The sequence below is a fragment of the Rhea americana genome, unplaced genomic scaffold (assembly GCF_003343005.1).
Source record: "Rhea americana isolate MKP2758 unplaced genomic scaffold, rheAme1 scaffold_193, whole genome shotgun sequence".
Lineage (NCBI taxonomy): Eukaryota > Metazoa > Chordata > Aves > Rheiformes > Rheidae > Rhea > Rhea americana.
This window is the reverse complement of record NW_028186072.1, coordinates 318,273-333,303: the sequence shown is the minus strand read 5'-3', so window position 1 is coordinate 333,303 and position 15,031 is coordinate 318,273. Positions and strand designations below refer to the sequence as shown.

The 15,031-nt window shown below is 36.2% G+C and overlaps 2 protein-coding genes across 5 annotated transcripts in view; one reads left to right on the top strand and one right to left on the bottom strand.

Annotated features, from left to right (window-relative positions):
* The window catches only part of PFN2 (profilin 2), a gene marked incomplete at its 5' end in the record, with an annotated part of 2,125 nt that extends 1,466 nt beyond the window's left edge, over window positions 1–659 (top strand). Inside the window, one exon of the mRNA XM_085302870.1 lies at window positions 495–659. Within this exon, the coding sequence (XP_085158996.1) occupies window positions 495–592 (98 nt within the window). The remainder of the gene's footprint in view (window positions 1–494) is intronic.
* Window positions 660–7,492: 6,833 nt separating this feature from the next.
* Window positions 7,493–15,031, bottom strand: part of RNF13 (ring finger protein 13) — a 40,808-nt gene continuing 33,269 nt past the window's right edge. For all 4 annotated transcript variants that reach the window (XM_085302821.1, XM_085302824.1, XM_085302825.1 and 1 more), the window contains 2 exons: window positions 10,703–10,783; window positions 7,493–8,990 (listed from right to left, as the gene is read on the bottom strand). In XM_085302821.1, the coding sequence (XP_085158947.1) occupies window positions 8,626–8,990; window positions 10,703–10,783 (446 nt within the window). In that variant the 3' untranslated portion in view covers window positions 7,493–8,625. The remainder of the gene's footprint in view (window positions 8,991–10,702; window positions 10,784–15,031) is intronic.

The window sequence follows — 15,031 nt, the reverse complement described above, 5'->3', positions numbered from 1 at the left end:
TAATACTACCGAGCCTGGTTCTTCTACTAGCAGTAACCACTACAGATAAGAACATTCCCTCTTCTGCTTTTCAGAATCACAGTTCTTCCATATACACTACCACTTTTGTCCCTGTTAACATTTATTTTTTCCATATTTTTAAGATGTAGGCAGGGTTTCCTGGCTGGAAGATGGTGGATGGTACTGATGGTAGATAGGCATCATGATGCTTTTTTGAGATAGTTGATAGCTCTTCAGGGTGACATTTTTTTAGCAGAGGACCATTATGCCTTATGTAGTTACGTAATATCCTGGAGGATAATTCATGCTGTCTCCCAACCCTGTCTACATCTGTTTTTTTTTTTTTTTTTTTTTTTTTTACAAAGCTCCTGTTAAACTAGCTTAATACCCAAATACTAAAACTTGAATTTGAGTGTGTTTATTGCACTGTCTAAAACTTGCATTATTTCCTTGTCTAACACACTCTTTTAAAACTTTTTTCTTTTCTCTTTCAGTCTTGGTCTTTGTAATGGGCAAAGAAGGGGTCCATGGAGGCGGATTGAATAAGAAGGCATACTCAATGGCAAAATACTTGAGAGACTCTGGGTTCTAGTTGCTAGGCAGACTGTTAAGTATTAGGGGAAGATTGCTATTAAACTTTCCTGGTGGTGAGCTTTAAACCTTACATTCTGGAAACTTTATTAGCAATGCAGGGTGATGGGGTATGAACCTGTGTCTCCTTTGTATCCCTTTGTTGGTGGGGAAAGGTGTTATTTTTTTTCTTTAATTCTGTTCATTTCTGTTTTGTTTCCTTGTGTACTCCAGCATTGGTTATAGTCATGGGAAAGGAAGGTGTCCATGGAGGGACACTCAACAAGAAAGCATATGAACTGGCTTTATACCTGAGGAGGTCTGACGTCTAAGCAGCCTCTCCCCATCCACCTAGCAACTGTCTTCATCACCACCCAGTTGTGTTCAGTGCTACCAGACTGTAGATGGTAGTTTGTGTTTTTTATTTACCCATTTTCTAATGTCATAATTCCAGTTATCCTTTGTTCATTTGTATGTTAACCACTGTATGTAACCAAGTCCCATATCTGGCACCATTTCTGCACCACAAAGATGATATGCATGATACCTTGAAAAACTCTCGGGAGGGGAATATGCCAAGTCTAGGCTTTGCTTTGTCTTAGTAATTAGTGTGATACTGACAACTAAAACAACTTAAATACTAAACAAGGTGCCGATTGTACGTTCTAATTTGATCAATGCCTCTTCAGCACTTTGAGCAATTACACAGCTCACTTAGTCTTCCTTTCATAGAGCATGGTTGGGAGGAAAAAAGCGCATGCATATCTTTACTTCTCTCCCTCTCTTTTTTTTAATTCACGTTTTGTTTGCTTAACCTATTTTTATAGTGCCTGGTTTGTTTAACCAATTTGCCACTCAAAAGCTATTAAYGTTACACTAGTTTTGTTGTTGCACTTCACTGTAGGCTTAAGTCTTTTATTTTTTCTTCATGGTGTCTGATGCATGTACTGCTTAATAAGTGCAATCACAAAACTATCAAAGGGTGCAGATGCACTTCCTCCCATGACCTTACAACCACCATCGCCAGGGACATTCCATCATTGCAATAGCTCAGGCACTTACTATTATTGTTTTTTTTTTTTTTTTGGCCAGCTCCTGTTCTGTAGTTGAATTGTAAAAGGCTGCCATTATGGACATTAGATATCCCAACATAACCATCTGGAGTGTGTCTGGTTTCAGTTTTTTCATAGGACCAATTTTAATTTGCAGCTTGGGATTCCCCCCCCCYTTTTTTTTTTAATATAAAACTGCAATGTCATCGTGGAAAACTGCCACCTTCAGCTGTTCTGGGAGCTCTGACTGATTCCAGTCTTTCTGCCAGATCACTTACTGGTTAAGAGTTTTGCTGCTCTGAAGCCACTATTTGGATGAAGGTTGGTAGTTCGTAAACTAAAGTGTCAAAATGATGCCATTTCAAATCTAAAATTGTCATTTGGCCTGTCATACCCTTGCTGCAGAAATCATGAAGTGAACTGCCTTGTGCACTAGTCATCTGTAACCAAACTCAATTCAGGCACGGTACTAACTTGTATGTCCATTTAAAGAGAACTGCAGAATTCTGTATACAAAAGAATAAATGGGAGATGGTGTTGGTTGGAATAACTGACTTGGCTGTCTTGTGATGAATTTTTTTAATATGTATTCTGTGCCATACTATTGTTTAAAAAAAAAAAACTGTTGCTATTGTGAGATGGATTTTAACTGACTACAAGGGTTTCTTTCGAATGGCACTACTTTAGGGACATTCTAGTATTTGCTTCTATTGTTGGGCCTTGTGGATAATGTACAGATTTAAACAAATCTTGTTGCTGATTTGTCCATTTCTTTCCCTGCACTTTGTTACATCTGGGATACAGTCTAACTCATCTGATTTAATATGCATTTCAAAAAATGCCATAACTATTAAAAACACCTTGTTTACAGACAGATGAAATAAATTTATTCCAACCAAACAAAATTAGACTATTGGTAATTTTTTTTTCCACAGGCATCTTCTGAGGCCCTTCTTCAATGCATGGCTGACTACCACATCACTTAGATCTAAGTGCAGTTGTAAGTTTTGTAAAACAGTAATAGTATGATAATATAGCTTTAGTTAAAGGACAAAATGCTAAGTCTATAAAAGCCCAGCTCTGGTAAATAAGGAGATGAATTCTTGTGACTAACTCTGTATTTAGCAGACTACATGGGGGAYTCCTGCCTGTGTTAGAGAGATTCCCCTGCCATGTGAATACCTTATTTACCATCAGTGTTTCTTCCTTAGAACAGAGAGGGGAGAGACTTAAGCTCTCAGTTACCTTAAGGTCTACAGGGCTTTTAGATATCTTTGCTGGCCAAGTACTCTGAAAACACAGGCTATGAGAATGAGTGCAATGTGCCTTTTAAAAAATACAGGTGAGATGTGATAGTAAGCACGGGGAGTTCAGGGRTGGGGGAGGTAAGAAGAAAAGCCCAAACCACAGAGGTGAATCTTCAGCTAAAGCTGTGTTTCTTTTCAGTCCTGACACTGTCAGTCATATGCTGCTTAGTCAGTATCTTTAAAATTACTCTGTTTTCCCTTATATAGTTGTATCTTCAATTGTTGCAACCACTCCTTTGCCTGTCACTAGATCCCATGTCTAATTAAAACTTCTAAATGTAAGTATTCSGAGTACCTCAGTTACTTGGTGTCTGAACTGTATCTTCCACCTCTGTATTCTTATTTTAGTGCCAGAATTAAAACATGCTAGAATCAAGCTCATAGCCCTAAAGGAGTTTACTTTTAAGAGTATTTAGTACAGAAGACACAAATCTTGCATCCTCCATAAAATTATGTTAGTGTGTCAATCCGTGTTTTGCTCTGTATCTGAGCTTTGCCTAAATGCAATTGAAAATTGCATTTCTGTTCTTGACTGCAGGATTCACTTCATCTGTTGGGAGTTACCTGTTCAGAGTTTTTCTTTTTTGAGGCCATACGTGATACTCACTGTCATTCGTACCATGCACTGAGTACTCTTCATCCTTTTTACTACTCATTTTAACAGTTTGAACTGTTTGGTTCTGTCTATCCACTCTATTAGGCTTGTGTCTCTAAGGCATTGTCTACACATCACCTAGATCCTTTTTCTTGTTAAGATGTAGCTCAAATTACTTGTTCCAACATGCATTTGTTGATGAATTTACACAGCAAAATATTGTCTGTGCCACTAATTTGCTAGGATCTACCTAAAATACCCTTCTTGAATAACCTCTTAGCAAATTTTATTCCTTCATATTTTTCATTTTCCACATTAATACGCAATTTAAATACAGAAGCTTGTTCTCCGATGCTGAAGGTTTGAACACGTTTCTGACCTTGTTCAGAAATTTGTGTATTTTACCTTGTAAAAAGTTTTAAATAGTGAAACACTTTTTACAAAATTTGAGACAAAGTGCCAGATAACTGATTTTATTTGCTCATATTGACACATTAAAGTCATTATGTAACTATTTTCCTTCCCTTTTGATTCATAGAATTACACTACTTAGATTCTAGCTCACCAGCTAACGTTACATAATTTAATATTGTTTCAGCAAGCGTAGAGGCAACAAAGCTTATTAGGTTTTACGACCTCTCAGAATTTACCCTTTAGGATTTGGTAAAAGGATTCGTAAGTTGTGACAGTGCAGAAACCTGATCTGTAGTTTCTCATGGTTTTTGTGCTTGTAATTTGCTCTTTACCCTCTTGCTAGTCCATGAAAAACTTGTTTATAAACTGTCCTACCTTTTGGCTCTTCAAAGTCCACCACAGCATGCTCAAACTTCCTTCTGTTAAGATGTTTTCTATAATTCATGGTTTACAATGCTTAGCTTTCAGTTTTACCAAAGAGCTTTGAGTACTCATTTGCTTTACGAGTACTGCATCTTTTTTTAGGTCAGCATTTCCCAAACACCTGCAATYTCATAACCTTCCCCTCCCCCTCTTTTGCTGAAAGAATATGTTCTTATTCAAGGTTTGGATGAGAGAACAGAACATGTATTAGTGTTTTCAAAAATAGGGAAGAGTAGAAAAAATGTGCAAATGGCAGCTGAAAGTAAAACCTTCRAAGTTTTTTTGCGGGGAGAGGGGGCATTAAGTGTAGTTCTAAACCTGTTTGGTATCTTTTCAAATTCAGGAACACAAACCACTGAATACTGACTGAAATGCTTCACTTTCCAAAGGTTCACTTTGCCTCCTSTACCCCTAATGCCTTATGCCTCTTAGGCTGCATGCCACACACTGGAAGATGATTAGGGCTGCATTTATTTGTGGGATCACAAGACTTTATAAGTTTTTAATGCAGACTTTTAGGCCATTCTCATCAGTCTCTGTTTTTTTCTAAAGTTAAAGGCCACGGTGCTGCTTTTTTTGCACCATAATCATCCGCAGGCAGGTTTTAATTTTACCGGTCACTATTACTTAGCCTTTTAAGCACTTTTGCTTTTAAAATGAGTACGTGTTATATACAATTTAGTTACAGGGAAAAAAAATCTAACTATTCCAAACTGCAGAAAAAAATACATTTTAGGCATTAATCAATTTTTATATTTATTCAGTCACATTATTTACATGTAGTCATCCATTATTACCGTCTGTTCAAACACTGGCCCTGGAAAGGATAGTGTAGTGGTTACTACGTATGCTTTACATGCTGAAGGTCCGGGGTTCAAGCCCCAGTGGAACCAGCATCAGGAAACCTTTGGGAGGTTGGACTAGATGATCCCCAGAGGTCCCTTCCAACCTTACTGATTCTGTGACTCTGTGAAATCGCCCAATATTGTGTACTGTCATTCTGGGGTGGGGAGTAGGGTGTTTTGTTACCCTCCATACCGTAGGGTTATATCTTGATTATTGGCCTATCAAAACAAACAAACCAACCCACCCCCAAACCGCTAACCCTTACCAGAGCTATCACTTTATTCCAGACACTTTTTACTGGATTCCCCCCCTACACACACACACACACACACACACAGTTAAACCTTACCTTCATCTTCACAAGCAAGTTCCTGTTCTCTTGTGGCTTCCTGTGTTCCCTCTGCCACACTATTCTCATGAATCGGAGCCATCCCATCTTGCCCACTACACTGACTTTGGTGTTCTTCCTGTTACTCATCAATAATTCTCTATATATCCTTTTTGAGCATTTTGTTCTCATTATGTAATGAAAGGTTTGGGGCAAGCTTGTTTTGTAAGCAGGTATTTATACTTGTCATACAAATAACTATTTTGTGATAGCTGCCAATGATATCTATGCTATTTTATGCAGAGAGAGATTATATGCTTTCACAGGTCCCATGAAATGCTTTAATTTCAGACATTAGTTATGACTGCCTACTAGAAGAAGAAAATTTTCAACTAGGCAATCAAGTATGGACCTCTTAAAAGTACCAACATACGATTCTTGATGACAGCTATAGACTGTAGTAAGATGGACAGACTTCACAAAATTTGTGAGATGTTCATGGCAGTTTAAATGATGTGGTTCTGCTTCACTGGATAATATAAGTAAGTCATAGTCCAAAGAAAAATCCTTATTTATCTTTTCCTGTAGGTTTGGACWGGCCATGCCTTTAGAGACACACAGATTTATCCAGCAAGTTTTAATGAGATATGCAAGTACTACTTAAAAATATAAGAGATTATTAATCTTCCAAAGTACTTACAATATAAAATGTTTTATTTTATTTTCATTTTCTTCCTCATAGGCAATGGCAACAGACAAGTAAACTAGACTGAAGAGGTGTCATTACAGTGGGTTTTTTTTACCAAGGCCTACTGAAATAAATTTATGTTCACACCATTAGGAAATGTATAAAATGGGACAATTAAAAAAAATACACRCTAGGTTTGGTATGGAAATAAAGACTCACTTGCTGCATGCTCTTCCTGTATATGATGGAGAGTAGGGGAAACTGATAGTATCATTTTACTTTTTGTCATTGCAACAAATGTGACAGTCAAGGTTACGTTTGGCRTATGTTATGAAGTTCACTTCAGTTCACATACTCTTCAGGTTTTGGGGTGCCTGAACTACTACATGAATAAACATTAATGTGCAGTCATTACATATGAACAGCAGAAACCTACTCAGTTGAACTGTTTGCAAATAACAACCTTCAGCTTAGTAATTTTTCAGAAATCAGTTTTCAAGATACATATTTTATATATATATATATATATATATATATATATATATATATATATATGCAAGTTTGAGTGAAAGTAATAATCATTCTTAAACTGTATAATGGAATTTTATGTGGTGAAAATATAATTCGTTGTTTGGCCCTAGTTCCATGGATTGCTAGTGGCAGTGGTTTTGACAACATATTATTCTTCAGTTAYTACCCTTTTGCCATGCCTTATTCTGAACAGTGTAATTAAACTTTATCAGCTCTTAGCCAGTCCAAGACAGATGATTTGCATTCCCAGGTTGTAAGCAAAGAGGACAGAGGTGCACTGTGCATTAGGTCTCAGAAATAACAATTGAAAATGCCTCACCTGTAATCTGCTCAGCTCAGGATTTGTTTTCTAACCTCCCGAACACAGGCGTACAGTCACCAGCTGTAAAAGTCTTGGCATGGTGGTCAGGAAATATTAATGGTACTCTGGTCATCCTTCCCTCTCCCAAATATATGCAAAGACCCAGAGAGACTGAAGCTTCTGCTCTGAACTCACAGATTAATTATGTGAACAAAAAATAAGGTTTTCTAAGTAACTTAGTTCCAGTGCATATACTGTTGATCAGTATAGCACTTTGTACTGTGATATATAGGATAATGGAGGTAAATTAATGTTACTAAGGAATCTTAACAGGTGTTTTGAATCTTTAAACATTTTTAAAGTTACATTCATTGTATACTCATCTACATTTATTACTGTGTGAGTAATGCAAATGTTAAATAAATTCCTTTTGATACTTAAAGTGGAAAACATGTTTATTAACATTCTTTCAAGCTTTCCTTATTCAAGGCCATATAAAAACTCTGCATTTTGATTATACATGTGTGTTGTTACTTTCTACATAGTTACAGAGGTATTATATATAATTTACTTTTTTCATAATACACTGATAAGTATTGAGTTCTGTTCAATAGTTGTAAGCACTTGTTTTCAAATCAGGTATTTGAAAAGAACAATTTTTCTATATACATAGTTTAGCAGACTAATGCAGCATAAAATGCTCTTTAGTAAGAGGTATATGACTTAAGGACCAATACAATACTTACCTAAACTCCCCCCCCCCATGTGGAACTTTGCTTGCTTTTTCTGTTTTGGTCACTCCACATCTCTAACATGATCACAGGAAACTAGACTACATGGTAGTAGCAAATAGGGCCAATTTATGTGTTAAAAATGGATCTTACTTTCTGAATCACTTAAAACTAAACATAGATTATAAGTTTCCTTATCCTAGGAACTGCTCAAAAGAACTGCTTAAACTCAACTGCTGCTGCAAATGCCAAAGGATAATTTGGAATCACTGCTTTGAGATGAAAGTGTCAGTTTTCCTTCTTTTGATACAGCAGCATATAGAACACTGATCTGTTCTACATTTTTCTTTCAGAAGTGGTGGCAGTTTTTAGGAAAACTCTATACAAACATGCATCAAATACATTTTTAGTTGGGCTTAAGCGGTAACACCATACACATAATAAATATTGCCATCAGTATGACCCAGTTGTACCTACAAAATCTAATACAGGGGGAAAAAAGCCACGCTATTTCCAGCTAAATCCCTTTTCAACAAGATACTGACATTTAAAGGAGAGTCTGTGTGACATTTCTGTTGATGTAAACTATTAACATTATTCATTAGCATTGTGAAATCCAGTTAAACTGTGCATTTTGAGAAGACAATGTGTGACTGAATACCTGAATCAAAAATAAATCTTATCTGTAGTATGATTAAACAACAGTACTACTACATGAACTGCTGCTCCTACTGAAGTAACCAAATGAATTGCAAAATAAAATATATTCCCTACGTAAATGTTTGTAAAATATAGCCGTAAGAACTCTTTTGTTCACACATTTTTCATCACTAGTAGTCTCAAACAGTATTTGCCACTCTGTACTCCCTTTCATCATTGGGCTGCAGTTGAACCACTACACTTTCTTCATTTATTCCATTTTCTGCGTCACTACTATCAATATTGTCATTGTCATCTTCCTCATATTCTGAGGACTCAGTCATATTTTGATGGGAATGAGATTCTGACAAAGCCCCAAATGACTGAGTACTAACCGAGGCTAATGGCCTAAGCAAAGGAGTATTTTCAGATACTTCATTCTCTTCTTGACTACTGTCTGTTTCAGAATCTGAGTCCCCCTGAGAAGGGACCACTTTCTGCTTACATACAGGACATGTTTTTTTGGTTTTTGTCAGCCATGGGTCCACACACTTGCAGTGATATGCTGTTAGAAAACAAAATACAAGTGCATCATTACCTAAGTACAAAGGACAAATAAATCTGCTAAATTGTATTTACGTTAAAATAATGATTATGAAATTCTCACACAGAGAATTTTAGTTGCAAGTTTGTTGGCATGAAGGCTGTGTCTATCCTTATGTACAAAACACCAAACAGATAAGGATCTTGGACCTAATTATAAACACTAGTACAAATAACAAAATAAATAAATATTTATTCAGGCAGTCTGAGGGAACTCCTGCATTGGGCCATGTTTCACTAAATCTTTAAAAGCATCTTGAGGAAGTACAGCCATCTTGTTGGCATACCTGACGCCTATCGACATTATTCTCATAATGCCTCTGACTCCCCCCATCCCTTGTTGTCATCTATGGAGCACAGATGCAGCATCCATCAAAGCACCTTGTTATTAAATGAAATAAACATACAACTTTGCAAATTTTAATTTAGGTTTACAATTAGCACAGCAACTGTACTGCTGTACAGTTTAAACTTGTTTAAATTCAATAAAACTTTGACTGTTGTAATTATGATATTAAAAACTTAGCTGCACGTTGAGAGAGACTTCTAACTGGCAGAGAGCTAGGTTTAACCACAACTTACGCTTTCAAACATGAGTAGATAGACAAGAGTAAGCATATTATGTTTAATATGTTTTCTCATGCATGTAAGTGGCATGTTCTCCACAAGAATTCATGGTGATGTTTTTCAATTTGTCAGAAACCTTTGGTATCAGTGATCAGGTTTAGTTAACTTCGTAGTATTTAGGTGGGATAGGTGGTTCTGGTCTTTCTCCTTTGAGAAGTCCCTGTTGTTTGTCAGCCTGTTCAGAAGCTCATTTTTGTGAATGAGGTTTTGCAAAGTTCAGTCTCATCTGCTGTATTCAATGAGTTTGTGAGAATGTGACACCAGTTGCCTCCTTTTCATATCAGTCATGTGGTATTTGCTTTTGCAATGCTGAGTCAGAGCAGGAATTTAATGAGAAGCAGCTGGCTCAAACTCCATCCAACCAAAATTGCTGTAATATGATTAACCGACTGGGAGGTACTCAGGGTATAAGAGAGGGTCTCAAGCTAGGAATAATAAATCTTCTCTCTTGATAATTGTATATATAGCTTTTGTCCAAAAATGTTTTAATTTAGAGATGCTCTTGGGCCTAGGCCTCTTCCTAGATTTCTATATACAATCTCTTAGTCCTTACACACAGTTAGAGCAGTCCTTCCTTGTGGATGGATACATGWATGACTGCTAGATACGCTTTTTGCAGTTGGATGTATTTGAGAAAGACTGCTCAACTTGTTACAGTAAAAATGCTCCACTAGTTTTTGCACTGACACTATCAACTCCCAAGTGCAGTCAAGGCACAAGTCTATATGGCTTATCTTCACACTACTCAACAGACTTACATTCATCCACACCTCCATGTCACTAGTAGTCAGTAGAATTATGTTTAATAAAATTTTTAGATTTTCTCTTAGATGTACATCCAAAGAAAAGACAAAGTGGTAGTGTTACCCTTTTTCACTTTCAAAAAGAAGAAAAAATTTATTTCCCCAATTTGTATACATACTCAGGTATATTATCAAAAATAAATTTTATAAATCAGTCAATAAACACATTCACTAAGATTTTTAGACAAAGCGTTTTAGATAGTTGTTTTAATGTAAACACCAAACATAAAATACAGCCACTTACCATGAGAACACGGAAGGATTCTGAGCTTGTCTCCATCCTCATATTCATCCAAACAAATGGCACATACATCATACTCATCTCCTGCAACACAAAACTGAGAATCAGTTTTACATCAAAATATATACAACAGACTTTTTCAAACACACATATATATAAGCTCCATTGGCTAATTTCAYGGGTTGAGGAAACTACTGACTCCTTCCCATCCTTGCCATTTCTTGGAGGCTGTATAGTTGACTTCACTATATGTCGTCTTCTTTTTAGGACTAGAGTTCATTAGCTTCCCCTTCAGGTTCAGGTAATAAAAATATTTTAAACTGTTTTAAATGCTCTCTCTGTAATACTCTTAACATTTTTATTATGACACACACACTGCATATTTTGGCTAAGTGTTCGTAATAGCAGTTACAGCTCACCAAGCCTGCCTGTTTCCAGACTGTGCCATCTTCACCTTAACATCTTAATTTCCCAGTGTTCAATAGTCTACATTTTTACCATCTTCAGGGCTACCTAACATCCTGAGTTTTACTGCACAGCAGAGGAGCTAGGAAAGTGAGACAGATCCCAACAGAAGAGCTATGTTCTTCTGTTCATCTACAGAGATGCTTCAGGCTCTCTCACACACTACAACACGAGCAGATGAACAGCAGAGTAAGGCAGAGACCTCTGTAAGAGAAATGATGCCCCTGTGATCGTCACCTACAAGGTAGAAGAAAGAAGGGTTGACAACATTCTTATCCTCAGTGCCCCTTACGGGAGCTTTGCCCATTTCCTCACAATTCCTTCTTCCAAATTAGTTAGTGAATTGTATTAATTAATTCCTTCCTAATATAAACCCCATCCATTCCACAAATGTTCCCTCATTTATTGTTGCAACTCAATTTTCTGTCTTTCAGAGAAACCTACTATTCTTGTTCCTCCCATTCTCACCTTAATCCTCTAACAGTAAACTTTTTCAACATAGTTCCAGTGTCTTCTGGACTATCTGCTGTACTAAAATTCCACTACTGAATTTCACTCTCAGATTAGACATAGGAAATTTCACATACAGTGTGCTAGATTATAGCTACAGTTAATGGCCACAATAAGAATCATTCATATAATCTGAACACCTATTTGGTATGCCTTTCAACATACGTATATCACACATTAATCTGTGACCTATGAYCATTTAGCAGAGACTATAAGATCCTTTTTTCATAACAATTCCAGTATTACTTCCCCAACCACTGTCCAGGTTACATGCATGAGACAGATCAACTGGGGACAGATCAGAGTCACAGTTCAAGCTCCAACCTTGTTAAAATGGTATTGATAAAACATGCACCAAGATATGAAAGTGCTGTTTTGGAGAAAAAGTGGAGAAAATGGGGCAGATCTTGGGGAAGTCAGGCTACAGTAGGCCCATATTTGGGTCATGAACTTAGCCTGCTTCCTTCATTTGCATGTTTTTTGATAACATAGGGCAATTACTTTACTCTGAAGAGATGTCCTTTAAACATGAAAGCTTCTAAAATAGTAGCAGAGCTTTACTTTTACTATAAGGAAGCTGCATACATTGAGCTGAATTCCATAAAATGTCTGGAATTCAGCTCAAAAACTGTTYTGATAGCATGCTGCTAAACTCAATGTTTTTCTACAGATGGCAAAATTGGATACATAAGATGTTTAGAGTTACTTTTCAAAGTAACACTTAGGATTCACATACAACTTGGCACGGTTGTTCTGTGCACTGTCTGCTTTCTAGATCTAGGGAGACTACATACAATACAGTGGGAAAAATGAGAGCTAGGCACCAGCAACAAAGAAGCTGAGCTTTCCAAGGAAGCTGCAGAAAACTAATAGGAATAACACTGGTGATTCATAAATATCATTAGTGAGGTAGAGTAGCACAAAAGATTAATCCCTAATGTCAGCCCAAATTTCAAGTATTTCAATTCTCAAGAAAAGAGAATCAGTAAGAGGAAGTTGTTCACTGAAACAAAAAGAGGCAAAGATGTACCATTTTTCTGCCTAGGTACTGAGAATAAGACCATTAATACATGAAATAAAAATGTTATACATCAAAGACAAAATCATAAAAAGCCACTTGACCTGGATTTTTCATTAACGGTATACTGAACAAAATAAAAACTCCAGCAATATACTTTGCCAAGACCAGTAAATTTTCTTTGTAGATCTAAAAAATTCCTACATCTTTTTATTCTGAAAACATGTATTTTAGAAGCTGACTCAGAACCAAAAAAATTTTGGAAACAACTGCAAAAATAAAATCTCTTGCTTAAATAAAAGTATGAGAAATCTTTAGCAAACAAAATTCTCCTCTAGCTGCTTGGCATACATAAATACAAAAATACCTCCAGAAATACAGAATTACTTATCTATATATATTATATATAGCTGTGTACTTATCAACAATGAAAAATGCAAAAATAAGACTGCCAACACTTTGGCAGACCTTATGAGTTACTTTCTGTATTAGACATATATTGCAACAGTGCAGCCAAGCAGATGGGCCAGTAATGAACAGTAATTAGATCAGTGATAATCCCATCTACAGGAAAAAAACAATTTAGGAATACCTAGTAAACAGCAGAACTATACTTACTCTGGAGCAGATTTTAAAAAGGTATTTTAGATAGCTACATCCCATTATATCTCAATCATATTTATCTATGTACACAAATTCAATACTCAGCACACTTAAATGTATGTCTTTGGTTCAAATTATACATACTCTTATAGCCTACTGGTTGTTGCACATGTTGGCGATTTTTTCCATGTATATGTGAAATACACGCATTTTCAAAGCTAACTGCCTAAAGTTAAGCTGTTATTTTATATTTAAACACATTTAAGCAAACAGCCCAATTTCTAGAGGGCTTGTGGATGTAGAAACTCCAAAACTCCAGATCCTTTGTCAAGTATCTAACCACTGATTTGGGATCCTAGTGTTCAACACTTTGTAGAAAAAATGGGCYTTACACATTTTAAATTTCTTAATATGTCCACACATCTCTCTCTTTTCCAGTATTCTATCTTCAGTAAACTTACCTTATTTTCTTCTCTGCATGACTGAAGAGTTACAGTGTAATTTTATTGCTGGTACGATCTAAAATCCTTTCAGTCTTGGCCTATATTCCATTTTAATGTAAAATTAAGCTTGTTTGAAAATAAATTTTTCAGAAAATAAATTCTATGCTACAATACGTACTAATTCACAACATTTCTCTATTATACTACATTATTTACTATATTATTCTTCAAATCAGGGGTTAGGTTTAGCTCAGTTGCGTAGAGCATGGTGCTGCTAATGCCAAAGTCGCGGGTTCAATCCCCACAGGGGCTACACGCTGAGGGTTGGACTAGATGATCTCCAGAGGTCCCTTCCAACCTTACCATTCTATGATTCTATGAAAGTAGTCAGATCTCATGATTATCAAATTACAGGTATATTAAACTGGGTTTGTCTTGTTTGCTAGATTTACTTTTGTTATAAAGACATCACAAAAGACACCAACTCCCACAGACTTCTGTATGACCAAAATGTAATCCTTAAAAAAAAAAAGAGAGAGAGAGAAAGGAAAAAAAGAAAAAGAAAGATAAAACTTTTTTAGGAACAACCAGGACACAGACACAACTGCCGCAGAATACTGTTAGTGTAAGAATTAGATTTTGATACAACGTATTGTGCAAGATTTCTCAAAGGCAAGGTTTGTTGATTAGGATGGGACAGAAACCACTGTAGGAGGGATGAGGCCAACTTACCAGATAAAAAAGCTACTGATAATGCAAAAATAGTCAATGCTGCACCTTTTGTTACTGCATCCTCCACTCAGTACTGAAATGCTAAGTATCTGATCTAAAGACTACCAAAAATTAGTAAAAAAAAAAAAAAAAAATCCCATGGATTACAGTGGTCTTTAGTTCAACCTCTATTTAGGCATGCTTACAGTGTTTTATTTGCTGTATATCAATCTTTAGATATGGCAGAGTAAAATCACATCCACAAAGCAATCTTTATTATATCCTCATTTGCCTATCAACCTATTAAATTTTAGAAATCCACTAAGGCCACTGTTTTCCCTTAACAACCCTTTTACCATCATAGACAACTATTTATTCAACAGTGATTCATGATATAAAGCAGTGTAAGAAAAAGGCAAACCAGTATCTATAGTGTCTAAGCTTCAGTTTTTGACTAACTCTACTTGTTTGAATACACAGATACACACAGATGTTTTAGGCATCAGACAAAAAGAAAACACAGTCTTACTTAAAACAGAATTATAGTCCTCAGGAGTTGTTTTCTGTTATCCTTCCAAGGGC